The sequence below is a fragment of the Phocoena sinus genome, chromosome 4 (genome assembly GCF_008692025.1).
Source record: "Phocoena sinus isolate mPhoSin1 chromosome 4, mPhoSin1.pri, whole genome shotgun sequence".
NCBI lineage: Eukaryota > Metazoa > Chordata > Mammalia > Artiodactyla > Phocoenidae > Phocoena > Phocoena sinus.
In genome coordinates this window covers 7,387,382-7,403,070 of record NC_045766.1, presented here as the reverse complement: position 1 = coordinate 7,403,070, position 15,689 = coordinate 7,387,382, and the positions used below count along the sequence as shown (strand labels likewise).

The 15,689-nt window shown below is 43.0% G+C and overlaps 1 protein-coding gene across 1 annotated transcript in view; it reads left to right on the top strand.

Moving 5' to 3' along the window:
• The first annotated feature begins 12,903 nt into the window (after positions 1-12,903).
• Positions 12,904-15,689, top strand: part of KCNH8 (potassium voltage-gated channel subfamily H member 8) — a 401,601-nt gene continuing 398,815 nt past the window's right edge. Inside the window, exon 1 of the mRNA XM_032630495.1 lies at positions 12,904-13,270. Within this exon, the coding sequence (XP_032486386.1) occupies positions 13,195-13,270 (76 nt within the window). The 5' untranslated portion in view covers positions 12,904-13,194. The remainder of the gene's footprint in view (positions 13,271-15,689) is intronic.

Here is a 15,689-nt window from a genome sequence, read left to right as displayed (position 1 = left end):
TCGTTATTTCAGACACTTAATTTTTTTGTTTTTCATTTTTTTCCTTTTAATTAAAATTTAAATATGATAGTTTCTCTTCAAAGTGATAAAGAGGGATTTGTGTGTGTGTCTCTCTTAGAATAATTAGGAAGGTATATAGGATAAGGTAATTGTGTAATAAAATGATCAATTAATGTGCATGTAAAATTTATTGAGCTTTTAATTATTGTTCTTATTAAAACTCATGTGCATTCCAGATTTTAATGAACTTTCCATCTATTTTCTCTCATATCAGCAATTTAAAATGAAATTATTCCTCAAAGTAGCCTGGAATGAGTTTTTAAAAAAATATTTGTTAGGGGCTTCTCTAGTGACACAGTGGTTGAGGGTCCGCCTGCCGATGCAGGGGACGCGGGTTCGTGCCCCGGTCCGGGAGGATCCCGCATGCCGTGGAGCGGCTGGTCCCCTGGGCCATGGCCGCTGGGCCTGCGCGTCCGGAGCCTGTGCTCCGCGACGGGAGAGGCCACGGCAGTGAGAGGCATGTGTACCGCAAAAAAATAATAATAAATAAATATTTGTTAGAACTTAAAATATTCTCAAAGTGCTGTACCTTCTCAATTCCTGTTATACCTACTATGGCATATCTGGGTCTTCATATTCCCTTAGGCAGAGTCTGCATGTCCTCTGCCTCTGTAAACAGTCTCGATAACTATTTGTCATCCTTAATATATATTCTACATTTATTAGGCAACGGATATGCATTGTGCTCAGTACTTTGCTAACCAGTAAGGAACCCAAAGAATAAAACTGACAGAAAGTCAAGGGTGAACCTCAAGTTATACAATAATTACAGACAGTTTTATAAACTGACATTGTGAGCGTTTTGCAACTCACTAGTTTTGTTACATGCTCTTCTTCGACTTTTCTTCTCGAGTTCTGCTAACTTCAAGGCAGCCTGGATGCATATTCCTGTGAGGAGAGCCAAAAGTAGCAGCCATAACTTTGAAAATTTTAAAAATCCCTTTATTAAAAACGAGATAGATAGTTGCACTTTAATGTGAAAATAGTTTCTGGAATATGTGCCTTTAGAAATAACTTTACCACATACCATGAATCATCAGAGGCACATATACTCCAGCTTGAGAAGCTTTAAAGGTGATCTACAAAAGATGAACTGCCATGAATATTTTATCAGAAGAGTTAGAACTCAAAAGAAAAGGAGGAATTTAATCTTCCATAGCCACATTAGGGATGGAGCATCAAGGGTACCACCTTAATAGTCTGAAAAAAATATTGATCCAGGAAAGAGCAGAGGTACAAAGGAAAAGTCACAGGGGCACTCTGCTGGGACCATTTAGATTTGTGTCCTCTCCTGAGTTGACTGACCTTGGAAAAGTTGCAGCCTTTCTTAGTGTACCACTCTCCATCTGCTAGAGCAATTGCACAATCTCTTCTGTCTTTTCTAGTTTTTCCATCCTATGATTCAAAAATGCACTGAATTTCTTGCCATTTTACTGCACTCCACTTTGAATTAATGAACACAGTAGAGTGGCAACGATCCCTAAGTGCCAAGCTCGCCACCAGAAATAGCTTCAGTAATGTAATTTTAAAATATGTTTTGACTGCCTGCAATTTTGAAGCTGCTACAAAGGGAAGAAACTAGCCTTTAATGAGCTACTACAATGTGCCAGTCATTGCATATTCCACAATAAGAAAGAAATGACTCAACCTATTTCTTTACAATCTATTTAGGAACAAAGTTTATAAAATGGAATTACAGAAGAAACATTTCAAAACTGGGCAGCAGCAAAGGAAAAACTGAATCTTGAAATTTAAAGTGATGGCCAATGTGAGAAAGAATTAATGTTAGAAATCTTTTGGAGAAGGAGAATTTTTTAGCTGAATCTGGGGGAAGATGATAGCTAAGTATTAAAAAGAAGGAAGGGAAAGTAGATGTTGGGAAAGTAACAAAAATGTACTTGAAATGAATTTGCAGTATAAGGATTTTTAGTGAAGTAGTAGAATGAAGAACTTTGCAACTATGGAGGCCATAGTTTAGTTCCTTAAATGAATCCACATGGAGGAAATAACACTCTCCAGTCAGAGGACATAAATCTATATCGAAAACCTACAAAAAGCATAAATTCAATCCAGGGACCACAAAAGATACAAAGCGTCTAAAATACAATGCTGGCCCCTAAGATGTCTCTGATTTATTAGAAGACTCAAAGCATCCAGACCTTGAAGGGTAATAAAACTAAATTTTATAGAAACAAATCAAGACATCAAAAGAAGACCTGTCTTGATATTTCATGAGACATTACCAAATAAAGAATTTAAATAATGCGACTACAACTCAGAAAAGAGAGATCACTGAGCCAGCACCATGAGATTAAAAAAGAAATGAACGGCATGATGTCTGACCACCAGGAACTGAAAATTTTTAAACATCTATTTCACCAACACTTAGAACTGCTCCACCTCTCCCTTGCCCCTTGTTACCCTTTCGTTTCTGTTTTCTGTTAGCTGAGTGATGACGGCATTGCCATTTACATCAGCACTGAGCATCTATTCTCATCTTCTCCTAAAACATTGGGTTTAAAAACATACAAAGGAGCAGCAGGAGACTTGAAAAAGACCGACTTTATACATATATATATATATATATATATATATTTTTTTTTTTTTTTCTTGTATGACAGTCTAAAAACAGAAACGCGGAAAGAATCTAGGGAAGAGAAGGATGGTGTAAAAGTCACTCTTTTCATCTTTAATGCATTAGGCAAGACTCAGAATTGTCTTTATCTGTATGTGAGCAAAGGCATACAGTTTTTCATTCAGGTTCTCAGGGGCAGCAAGTATCGTTGCTGGGCTTCAATTTTCAAGTGGAGAGAGATGGTGCCTAAACTTATTTTGAAATTGTGTACCTGAACATGGATCATATTATTAAAACAGTAAGGAAGCTTGGAGAACTGAAGCTACTCTTCCTTCTTTCTCTCTCTATGTGAATCCCAGAGATAGGAAGTGGTGTGTTCAAAGTCACAAACTGGAGTGAAAATAATCTTGGAGTGAAACCTGAGTTTTCAGTGCTCAGTATTTTGCTATTTCAAGAAAACCAAGTTACAGGGTTTTTATTTTTGTTTTTTTTGTGTGTGTTTTGTTTGTGGTACACGGGCCTCTCACTGTTGTGGCCTCTCCAGTTGCGGAGCACAGGCTCCGGACGCACAGGCTCAGTGGCCATGGCTCACAGGCCCAGCCACTCCACGGCATGTGGGATCTTCCCGGACCGGGGCACGAACCCACGTCCCCTGCATCAGCAGTCAGACTCTCAACCACTGCACCACCAGGGAAGCCCCAAGTTACAGTTTTTTTCTTGGAATTTAATTCCAAGAAAGATTCTGATCTTACCCAAATGACTGATGCTTACAATCACCGGGCCATGGTTTGGCCTTGACTTAAGTCAGAGCTTAATTTAATGCTCAGATGAGTATACCACATTCCCTGTCCAAAAAATTGTCCCTTCCTTTATATAACTTCTGATTTTTCCTGTATTTTTTAGTGTATTTTGGACTTTATTATAAATTAATACATATTCATAGTGGAAAATCTGGAAAACATGTCAGACTCTAACAAAAACAAAAAAAATTTTATCTCACCACTCTTATTACTTTATTTGAACAATCTTTCTATGTATGTTTTAACTATAAACTGCCTTGAAATAGTTTAAGAAGTAGGAAGAGATTACTTTATGAATAAGTTTCTTTTATTAAACAGGAATAGCATCACCTCACACTTCATGAATACCCACCCATCTGTTAATATGGTTAGTTCCTTTAATTTAACAGGCATCCAACAAATGGAACTCTCTTTTTAAAAATATGCATGTCATAGCAAGATGGAGACCCTAATGCAGTACAGGGCCATGGGAGCTGCCTTGAATTCATAGTGCATGGTCATAGATTTAAGAAATATTTCATAGTTTGAAATTTTTGTGACATAAGGAATGTACATTATTATAAAGTACCTGTTCAATAATTTTTATATAATTTTTATTATAAAGTACCTGTTCAGAGAAGTTTGGGTCACCTACCAACTCTTCCCCTCATTTTTTGCATGTAAATTATCAATCCAGCAATATTGGGGAAAGCACTCAGAATATTCTGTTAATGTCAAATTTGTGTGATTTTCAAATCAATAAATCAAATGTGAACACCCACATCCGAATCCACACACCTACATGCAAGATATCAATCAACTAGGGAGAGGACAAGAGATTGGAGAGCAAAAGGAATTGTTATAAGAGCCATGAATTTAGTGTTGACACTTGCCGCAGAGAAGGACCTGCTATAGAATAATTTCATTCATCCATTCATTTATTCTTCATTCATTGAACATTTAAAAATACATCATCTGTGCCAAATAACTTTAAATAAAAGATTGTACAAGATAATCTCCTTAAGATAAACTTTAAAAAGCTCAGTGTGTGGTGTAAAAGATAGGTAAAGGAACAGATATCGATCCAGGTAATAGTGAAGTGATTGAAATAATAATAACTAACATGTATCCCTTCAACGAATATTTCTGTGTCTACGATGTGCCAGAGCCCACATAAGTCACTAGGAATACAATGGTGAACAGACAGTCGATACTATCCTAATCACTTTTTATGTTGTCTCCTTTATCCCTCATAATTGCCCTGTGAAATGTATGTTATTATCACTCCCATGAGACTCAGAAAAGATAAATAAGTTACGCAGAACCACACAGGTCAAACTAGGTCAGATCATATTCAACAACTGATGTACAACTATTATGAGAGCGAATGGCTCCCTTTTAAGGGGCATCCAAATTCAGCTGGAGTAGAAAGTGGGTATGTGTGTGGTGGTCTTGCCCAGGATGTCCGGGAAGTGCTTTCCAGGAGGTGAGGGTAGTATGATTGAAGTCATAGTCTCTCGAAGGGCATACTACATTTTGGAAACTTCTAGGAATTTTGGATTCCTTGAACATAAAATTTGAAGATGATAAGAAATATGTTTTGAGAGATGTGCTGAGCTCAAACATAGACCTCTGACTTTATCCCACAGGCAGCATGAGAAGTGACAAGATCACATTTACCCTTTAGTAAGGTCATGCCAGCCTGGAGTGTGGAGAAAGTATTCAGGAAGAAAAAACTTTAGGTCAGGAAAGCATTGCAGGGGCTCCCACAAGGGATGGCCAAAGCCTAAACTAGGGCATCAATTGGATGGAGAAATTAGGGACTCCTCAGAATATAGTTAGGAGACAAAGTAAGGGCTTAAAGATTTGATGGACATTGGGAATAAAATATAAGAAGGATGACTTCCTGGAGTGTCATATAGATAACTTGATGGTAAGGATAAGAGTTTATGTGGGAGGAATATTCAAGGGGTGATACAAATCCCACAGTTGGATATTGTTAGCCAGAAGATCAGAGGAAAGATCTGGGCCTCGGATGAAGAACACTTTTCATTTCCCGGCTGAAAGATAGAGAGCAGATATATGACCTTCCAGGTGACTTTTTTGTTCAACAGTAATGATGGAGGCCTCCATTTCTGGATGTTGGTGGTCTGCCAGCCTGGGGTACCCAAGTCACTGCATAGAGAGAGCCCTCTATTGTTCTCCAAGCAACAATTACATTTTGGTGGTTACATTCCTTAAATCTGAGATGGGGTCTTAGTGTTCCCACAGCAACATCTAACCTATACTAACTATCAAGTGAGCAGCATAAGAGACATAGCACCAGGTCACAGAGCTAATAAGGACTCTCTTCACTTTCCCCTGTGTTGGTGAGATGGGACAAATGAGGCTCTTGGGAATCTGCTGCCTACCTCACAGCTCCAGGTACATTGCAGTGGCCTAAATCCCTAATGTTTTTGGTAGTTATGTGGTCACAGCCCTTTTTCTCACACTCATGGGAGACACCTTTAATTGATCTTCAACTCTCTCTCCCTGAATCTGGGAATGATCTAAAAATGACTTTCAATACAGGAAGCCAAGGAGCTGTTATCAAGTTTTCAGAATCGATACGTGATCTGAAACCAGTTAGTCTTCCATAGTATGGACCTTTGTTTTGGTCATTCCACGTTTATGGCAGACATATGCCACACCCACAGGGCAAGGGTTATGATAGAGGCATAGGTGACTTACTATAGGAACATAGAGAAAGGAGTACTTAAACTGGATGAGGAAACTCAAAGAAAGGTTTCAGTCGAAGTGACATTGAAGGTGCTCCTTGGATTATGAGTTCAACTGGTGAGGAAAGTTATAAGTATAAGGTGGTCCTCTGAGATAGAGGGATGGACCCTCTATGTTAAAAGCGATGGAGGCCTGAAAGAGAGCAGCACATTCTGGGAACTGAATGTAATTCAGCATGCATCAAGGGCAGGATGTAGATGAGACTGGAGGGCTATGTAGAGCCCAGTTCTTGAATGGTCCCCACATGATAGGTGATGAAATTTTGTTTTGTCTTCTAAAATACAGGGATTTTAAGAAGGGGACTATGTGATGAATTTATATTGTAGAAAAACCATTATGTTAATTGCAGAACAAAGGACCAAATGAAGAATAGTTTTGATGCAGGATGACCAACTAAGGGAAATCTTCCTAGTGAAAAAACAATGTGTACATCAACTAAGAGGGTGACAGCAGAAAATGTAGAAAAGATTCCACAGATGCTATGGAGCTCGAAGGGACAGAAATGAGCAATAGATTACTTGAGTGTAAGGAGAGGATAATTTAGATTGGCTTTCAGATTGCAGTTCGGGCTAATGGTGAATCACAGAGGAAAAATGGAGAGGAAAGGGAAAAGTAGGTGCTGGAATGAGGCAACAGAGATAGATGAAGTTTTTTCTTTTTTTCTTATTTAAGATTCATTGCCAGCAGTAGAACCTAGCAAATGGGCTCATGGGTCTCTCTTCTCAGGAAATCTCCCTGATGTGTCCAGGTAAGTTCAGATCCTCTGAAAAGCAGACACTAAGACAGGGTTAGACATGCAAGAGACTTATTGAGGAAAAAGCTTGTTAAGGATGATGTGGGGTGGGATCAGGTGTAGGCAGGGAGAGTCTTCAGACCGTGACACAGGGCTGACACCCGTGAAAGGAGCAGGAAGGCACAGGGATGGGTAGGAAGTAGGACACACAACTGAGTGTCCACCAAGCTATGAGGGATCCCTGAGCAAAGATTACATGTTAGGAGAGTCCCATGTTGGGCACCATTGGCCAGGCTTTAATACCTGCATGGTGTTGGTCATTGGTGGGAAGCAGCCCTGAGCGAGCACAGCTCAGAATGGAGAGCGTGTCACCAGCAACCCTCCTTCCAGCAGATGCTCTAAAGAGGAGACCCTAGTGGCACACTTCATGGCCACGAAATATCTGTTCTCGAATATTCTAGAGCTCCTTTTCTTCAAAGACCATGTTCTGTGTTTTCTTAGAGTCTGTATTTGTCTATTTGGCATCCATTCATCACAAGGTCAGTAATATGAACCATATTTTCTTACTTTCTGTACTCCTGATGCTCTGACACTTGGGGGCCTTACAGACCCTGGGGGAGACTGCCCTTCCCAGGGCTAGCTAATTCCTAAAGATAATGACAACTTACCTATGAGTATGCCTTTCATATAAAAACCAACCCATCCCAAGTTTATGCCCTTAACCACCTCCTTATCTAAATCTCACACACTAAGCCAACATTTCCCCTGTTCTAAATCATCCCGGGCCAGGTACCAGGTAACTAAAACCAAAGCTAAAGCCCCCCCAGAATTATTCAAACTAGCCAGTCCTAAACTGTTCCCTCTGCCCTGCCTTGCCTTCCCCACAGAAACCCCAGTAAAGGCTGTGGCACCCCAATAAAGAGTGAAGCCCTCTCTTCACTTCTGACGAAACCTGGTGTTCCTGCCGGGAACTGTCAGTAACCTTAAACTTTCTTTTCAAATGCATTGATCTCTCCCTGTAGTCTCTCAGTCACCTTTCAAAATTAAATTAAGATCCAGGCAGGAAACAAATTGTATTTTACCACCCCTTTAAAATTAGAAAGCCACGTGACTTATTTTGGCCATAAATTGCCAGGGGAAGTTTTAAAACACGGCATCTTCTGTCAGATTATCTTTTTCCCATCAAGGAAGACATATTTTGAGCAAAGCTTCCATCAGTCTGGACTCTGATAATAAGCAGAGACGCGTGGTAACTCAGATGTGTAGAAGGAGCAAGAAGTAGCAGTGATGTCATAAGACACTGAGATTTTATATTTTCATTGATATATAATCTAGGTTATCCTGACTGTGATTATAGCTTTGGAGATTTTTTCAGAGTATTCCAGTTTCTACACACATTGAGAGTATTTGAGAAATAGAAGGCAGTGACCATACTACCAGAATCCAGGTTGGCTGGATAATAGAGAAGACAATTCAAAAGCCCTGATTTTCCTTCTAAGCTTCTAGAACCATTTATATTTAGAAGGAAAAGCTCAGAAGCCAAGGGTTGTGACAGGTTATTATGCATGAACATACTCTTAGTTAATAAGACCACACATTATAACAGTCAGTCAACAATATTTATTGTGTACAAAGAACTGAATTAAGTGTGTTAGAATATCAAAAAAAGGAGAAATAGATGATTATAATAATCCCTTATAACATATGCTGCTCGTTACACGTTTCAAAGATTTTGCACAAATATTTTCTTCTACTGGAAGTAGGTAGGGAAAGTATCATCCCTGTTTTACAGGTGAGGAAATGGGAAGTCACAAAGATTAAATGATTTGCCCAAGGTCACATCAAAGTTACAAAGGGGATAAGTGGTAGAGACAAATCTAGGACACTTGGAGTAGATGTTCTTCTATATCAGGCTATTAATTAAAATAGTTACTTCTCTGGAGGGCTAAAATTCTTGTTGCCAGAAAAAGGTTTATGAATATTTTCAAAGCCTATAGTCAAACACATGAACATACAAGAAGCATTCGTTTGTGCCATGGTATTCGTGAATGCTATAGGTAGAAAATGGATGTGAAGACCTAAAACCATCAAACAGGTATAGGGATTTCTAAAGCCCCTTTCAGTCTCATCCAGACTGAAAAAACAGCATGCAGTGTAGGGGAGGCGTTGGTTCAAAACCTCAGGAGCTCCTGGGGTGAAATCTGAAACTGGCCCCATATACAGAGTACAGGGAGAGACCAAAGAAAGAGGCAGACCTCTCCAGATGGGTAGATGGCAGGTGTAATAGGCAAGAGAAGTTACATATGAGGCTTGTCTTGAGCAGCTGCAAAACAATAGAACTTCATACCTCCCACCAGAACCTTGAACATTTATACAGAAGCCTTAATGATGTTCAGTCCCAATGGTTTCAACACTACATTGTTCTGTCAAGGCTGGGTCCCTGGAAACAGCTCCGGCTGTGTGTGTGGAGAGGGACTGGGATTGCCCAGGTCCAGCTTGCAAGTAAACCAGGGGTCAAGGCCTCTCCATGACCTCCCCCAACAGGGAAGAATCAACATTAAAGGAAACAATAACAATTGCCATTTATACCTGGCTTTAGTTCTCAAGTGATTTTCATGTATGTTTTTCACTTGTGTCTTACATTTTCGCTGTAAAGATTTGTCAAGTTGAGACCAGATATTGTACCCATAAGTCCTAAACTCTTATGGAAATACATAGAATAGGTGAAAACAGATTCTTAAATCAAATTTTGGGATACTATTATAAGGCAACCTCCTTTGAAACTTGAAATTAACAAATTGATGTGGAGATTTTAACATGTGGACTTATGTTCCCTTCTAATGAATCTGGGCTCTGTGTCTGTTTTGTTCTATCAGTTTCTAGACCAGGCGTTAAGAAACTGGTAGCTCCTAATTCCTATCTCTTGCGATACTCACTCTTGAAACCCAGTCACCCTGCCCAAAGGAAGCCTGGAGAGATTCATATGAAGAAGAACTGAAGCCCCAAAGCCCCAGCCCTGGTTGAATTCCCAGCTGACTGTCAGCACCAAGTTGCCACCTGTGTCAGTGAGCCATATTGCAAGTGACTCAGAAATGAGCTGTCCCAGTGAGCCCTGCCCAAACGGCAGATCTAGGAGCAAAACGAAATATTATTATTGTGGGTTTTAGGGTGGTTTGTTACATGGTAAATCAGTGACATTTGCCTAGGTTGGTTTTACCTAGAGAGGCCGTCTATAGTACATAATATTGAGTACCTTGGTTTGAGTTTAGGGATTTTGTGTCTTCTCTTACATTTCAGAGTCAAAGAATGATCTCCTCTTCTGTGAACACGAGTCTCTTCAAAGGGGCCTTGGGTTTAGTGGATTGTGTGGTTATCCTGTGTTCTCATAGTGTTGCCTTACTGGGGTCGTAGAGAAAGGTTATGTTTCTACAGGATGGAAGGGTATTCCATGAAATGAGCTGGGTTTCTTTTTGTCAATTACTGGGGACAGTGGGAACATTTCCTTTAAGGAAAGGAAATGAGATTTGGGACAGATAATGAGATTCCCACTTCTCATTGTGCCTCTTTCTTGAGCCTCTTTGATTTCAAGATGCTGAAGTATGTTTAAGGGGACTTGGTGTGCTTAACCTCTCATCAAGGGCATGTTTTAATGTCACAGTTTGGCCTCACCCACGTCACACACTTAGGAAGAGCTTTAGGTCCTTGATTGGGCCAGACCTTAGAGTTGGCTTGGACCCAACGACCTGAGTGCTAATGACTCTTCATTAAGAAAGATTTGTTCTTGGTGGGGAAAGCATGTAAGAGATCCACTTATTACATACCAATAGGATCCAAGAGGATCCCGGCCTTGAACATGCATTTAGGGCAGGAGTCTTGTCATGCCTGACACAAAGTATGTGCTGGAGGAGAGACTATGACAGCTACTGTCTTTTGCCATAAAACCTAAGCTTTCTTTGGGGTTGCCATTCTTAAGCTCCTCTTGTCGCTCCTTTCTTGCAAGTGATTTCATGCATTTGGCAATATAGCTCAAGCCCACGACAAAACAGCTTTTACACACACACACACACACACACACACACACACACCCCTAAAGCGCAAATTTTATGAACCGGGGTCGTGGTTTACACTTCATATATTTCATATGAACTTCAAGCCACTTCAAAGGAGGCGTTTTTCTGGCTTTTAAACTGACAGCTGCAGTCTGCGTTTTCTAGAACCCGATGCAACGCCCAAACAGCAGGGACTCCCTCATCTTTCTCTCCCCCGCTCTGCTGGAGCGGGGACCCACGGAGCCACCCGCAGTTGGCTGGGCGCGCCGCTCGGGGGACACCACCCGCGTGTGCTCGGTTTCTGCCAAGCGCTGCCGACTCCGGACAGAAGGATGGGGGAGAGGTCAGGGGTGTCCGGGGGCCAGGCGCTGAGTGCCACGGGCCGGGAGACCCCACACCCCCTGCCTCTGTAGCACCGCACCGCCCACTCAGGAATCCCCTCCCCTGCCGGGCGCGCCCCCGCCCAGCTGGCTGCGCGCTGCGGCCGGATCTTCTTGAATTTCAACACAAAGGGAATCCTCGGCCGCAGGAAGTGCATCACGAGGAAGGGGGACCGGGGGCGGGGAGAGAGAGATGCGTCCCTCCCCCTCGACACCCCCCGCCCTTCGGGAGCCCTGGGCTGCCGTGACGACACCCTCAGGGTCCCCCAGAAGCCCCACTAGCCGGGAGAATCCAAACAAGGAGCCTCCTTCCCCGCAGTAGTGAGGGGCGGGCGCTCTCGCCTCCCGCCAGGCGCTCGAGCTTCCCGGCGGCGCGGACCCGGCTGCCCTGGCTGCGGCTCTCTCACCTGTTCGCTTCACCCCCTTCTCTCCTTCCGGGTGCACTGGCACCTGGGCCGACGTTTGTTTTTCCACCCCGGGCTCTCAACTTTCCTCCTACATCCTCTTCCCTTCCAGGTTTTCTGTAGATTCCCGGCTCCGGGGGTCCTGCACTCCCAGCGGCGCTGCTCCCCGGGCTTGGGCAAGGCTTTCCCGGGAGGGAGTTCCCGCGCCAGCAAGGGGGGCGGGACCGGGAGGGACCACTTTCGTTTTCCCAGATGCTGGCCGTGCCGGGGACTCGCCAGGCTTTCTACCTGGAGGTGCTGGTCGGGGAAGGAGATGAAGGGCAGGCGAGGCTCTTTTGTGCTGCAACTATATTTATGAAGCAGCTTTACGGGTTGTACTTGACATTGTATTTTTCAAACCAATAGCAACAGCAAACTTTTCTAGAAAGGTTTTGTTCACATTTCACCACAGAGTGGGAAACCATTCATTATCCCTGTAAAAAGCTATTGTTTTGTTATATTCTTTTAGTTTAGAATGGCTTGGGGAGACTAATGGTAATTTGGGGAGAGGGGCTGAAACACCCCTTCCGGAGCCCAGGATGGGAAGGTGGGAAGACCCCGGCGCTTTGCATCAGTTTCCCAGTTGAAAGACCCGGGGGGCTGGGGAGGGGGCTTTGCAACTCACTCCAGGCTGCCTTGCTCGGGTCGCGGGCACTTCGCCGCGGCAGCTGCGCCGGAAGGGGGCCACCTCCCCCGGGGGCGCCTGGCTACCTCAGCTCTCGCGGACACCGCAGGGGGACGTCCCCGCTCCCAAGTTCTGGGCGGCCGGGTACCTGCCCGACCTGTCTCCTCCCCTTCTCCAATACCACACCCACGGGACTCTGGTCTCCCCGGGAGAGGGACAGAGCGGGAACAAAGGGGTCTTTGTTCAGCGGCTCCCGGGGGGTGGGAGTCGTGCTTGCTCGCGTTTCCCGGCGCCCCTGGGAGACGGGCAGGCTCCGCGATTCCGAGCCTCGCCCAGCCTCGAGCGCCGCCCTCCGCGACCCCAGAGCCTGAGGTCAGGTTGCGGCGCCCCGGGCCACCGCGGGTTCTTCCCGGGCGAGCGGGCTGCGCGGCGGCTCCTGGCGGGCTCTGCCGCCCGCGGAGGGACGGTGGGGGTTCTCGGAGCTGGCGGAGGTGGAGGTGGAGGGGGCGGGAGAGGGAGCCTGCGCCCGGCTGAGCCTGGAGGTGCGGGGCGGGCTCCGCGAGCACTCTCTGGGCTGCTCCTGCCGGAGCCGCGGCGGCTGGAACCATCCTTGGCTCCTTCCATCCTCCCCCTTCTCTCGAGCGGCCCCATCACTGCGCCGGGCCCCCCTCCCCTGCCGTCATCACGCTCCCCTTCTCCCTTCTTGGCACTTTCCTCTCGAACCATCCTTCTGGACAAACTTTGATGGAGAATTTCACACCACGCTGGAAAAATGCCGGTTATGAAAGGATTACTGGCGCCCCAGAACACCTTCCTCGACACCATCGCCACCCGTTTTGACGGAACACGTAAGTCTTGCACTTCGATGAGTTGCATGGGTTTTTTTTTTTTTTTTTGAATGATTTTTCTCCTATAAATTACTTTCGTTCCCACCCTCCTTTTTGCACCAGTGGATTTTGTTTCCTTATGTTCCTGCCGAGGTGTCTTTTGTGCGGAGAATTTTTTTCCTCTCGTGGTTCGGTGTAGTATTAACACTTCGGTGTAGTTGGCCCCCTTGACTCTTAGGTTTGTAAAGTCTGGAAAAGAATCTGAAGAAAGACCGACACCCGTGTTCACTGTGGGACCCGTAATTCCTCGGTTTTTATTAATTTTATGAAGTGAAAATGAAAATTGTCCATATTGGTGAATTGCCGATCTGTCCTTCTAGAGTTTCAAGGCTCCGTAAATTATAGGGAGAGTTTAGAATGTTCTTCGTCTGTGGAGCCTCATTCTGTGAGGTCTTTTGGATAGGCATGATCCCATCTGAGTTTAAGAAATGCAACTAGAATCAAGATTGCCAAGTGTAAGCTTCCTGTAGAATTCTAAACGTTATGAGTTTGTCAGAATCCCGATTCCTGTTTCTCAGGTATTGAAAGGTAGCATACCTTTCAATCTGAAATTATCCTAACACTCGAGGAGAGACTGTTGGAGAAGGAGAAGCCGGGCGTTATAAAGGTTGATCTGATCATAAGAGGAAGTTTCAACATAATTTTTTTGAGGGTGAATATTATTGGACGCTTAGCTTGTTTAAGCTTCTGTTTAAAAGCAAAGATATGGTGTGTGGATTCTTGGAGACTGTTGGGAAACGTCTGCAAGTTGTTCTCTTTCAGGACCACGGCCAGGTCCCCGTTCATTCCCAGGCTTCTCAAACTCCCCTCTTCTTGACCGGTTGGTTTTCCCTGTAATGAGGAGTCTGTACTTTCACCCCCAGCAAAAGCTATCAATTGGTTTCACTATGAATATCCACACCTTCCTCCTAGCTTATGTTGCTTCTGCGTGCTATCTTTCCTTTTCTGCCTGTTACACAAGACTTGTAGAAACTCATTTGTTCTAAAGGCTAGTAGTGATTCAGGCATCATTGTTTTTTAGGATGATGGCATATTTCTTGGAGCTGATGTGAGAGAGCACATCTAACTCTATTTTCACTCCAGTCATCTGGATACACAGTCTTACTACAGTGGGAAGTAAATCCTGGACTTTCGTGCTTCAGGAGTAGTTGGAAAAGTTTATATGAGGGAGAAATGAACTATTTACTGGATTTTATTCAATTTTTATTTTCAACCTCTAGACTACTCAGGGTAGTTGGTGAGCCTTTCCTTCCCCTTTTATGATCTAGATGTGTCAGACAGTATGAGTGAAGTGCAATGCTATTATTTATCTGTCTTCCTTAGATAATAATAGAAAAATATAATAAAATTTTAAATCCCTGCCAGTGACATCATACCCACCACCCAACCACTACACAAAATCACCACTGCTATCTTCATGCATGACTGTGGTTACTACTATTTGTTACCTTAGGAACTGATCAGTTTCTAGTGGATGTTTGTTCTAGAAGTTGCAAATTTAAACCCAAAAGACTTTCAATATTGATCACAAGTGCATGTATTGAAAATGAGCTAACTGGTAAGTGGTAGTTGCTTATCTCATTGTTATTTAAAGTTGAGTGGAACGTAGTGTGTTCCCAGCATAGCCCTGGGAATTACTGCAGGGATATATTTAAGTACCAGTTGCTAATGAGAGGGACTTTGGATCATCTGTGTGAGGAGACTTCTGCCTCTTTCACTATAACATTTGATAGACAGAAGGCATGTAGAGAAGGAATGGTGTACTAGTGAATAGCTCTTTTTCTATTTTAACTACACATTAATGTGAATAGAATAGAAAGTTAGAAGTTTTAAATCGTTGTTTGCGAAGACCATCATCACATAACCAGCATTTAGAATATTAGTAAAATTAAAACTGTTGGAGAGCATGCTTGGTCTGTTCTCCAAGGGTCTGTGGGATTCCTGGAGAGAACCACTTTGTATGAAATCAATCTGAAAATAAGTGAAGCAAATTTCAAAGTAATGAGTGACATAAAGATTTACTTTAGCAAAATTTTGTTGAGAACTTTTAAGATACCCCTCATTCCAATAAACCCCACTCAAGGAAAGAGGACTGTATCCTCTTATTTGCTTTTCATTTGAATTGCAAGATGACTTGAATAATCTGAAACTTAAAAAAATACATGAAGCAAATTTAAGCCACAAATTTTGCTAACATCATGGCATATCAGTTTGCCTGCTAAATATTTAGTTTATCTTTTTCTATCTTGTATGTGTTGACACTTATTAAGTATAATTACTATCCCTGAAACTCTTTTCCTATGATCATCCTTCTTTCTCTTGATTTTTCTTATAGCAGTCATTTATTTTCTTGTGCAAGATAAAACCATTTGAAAGTTTT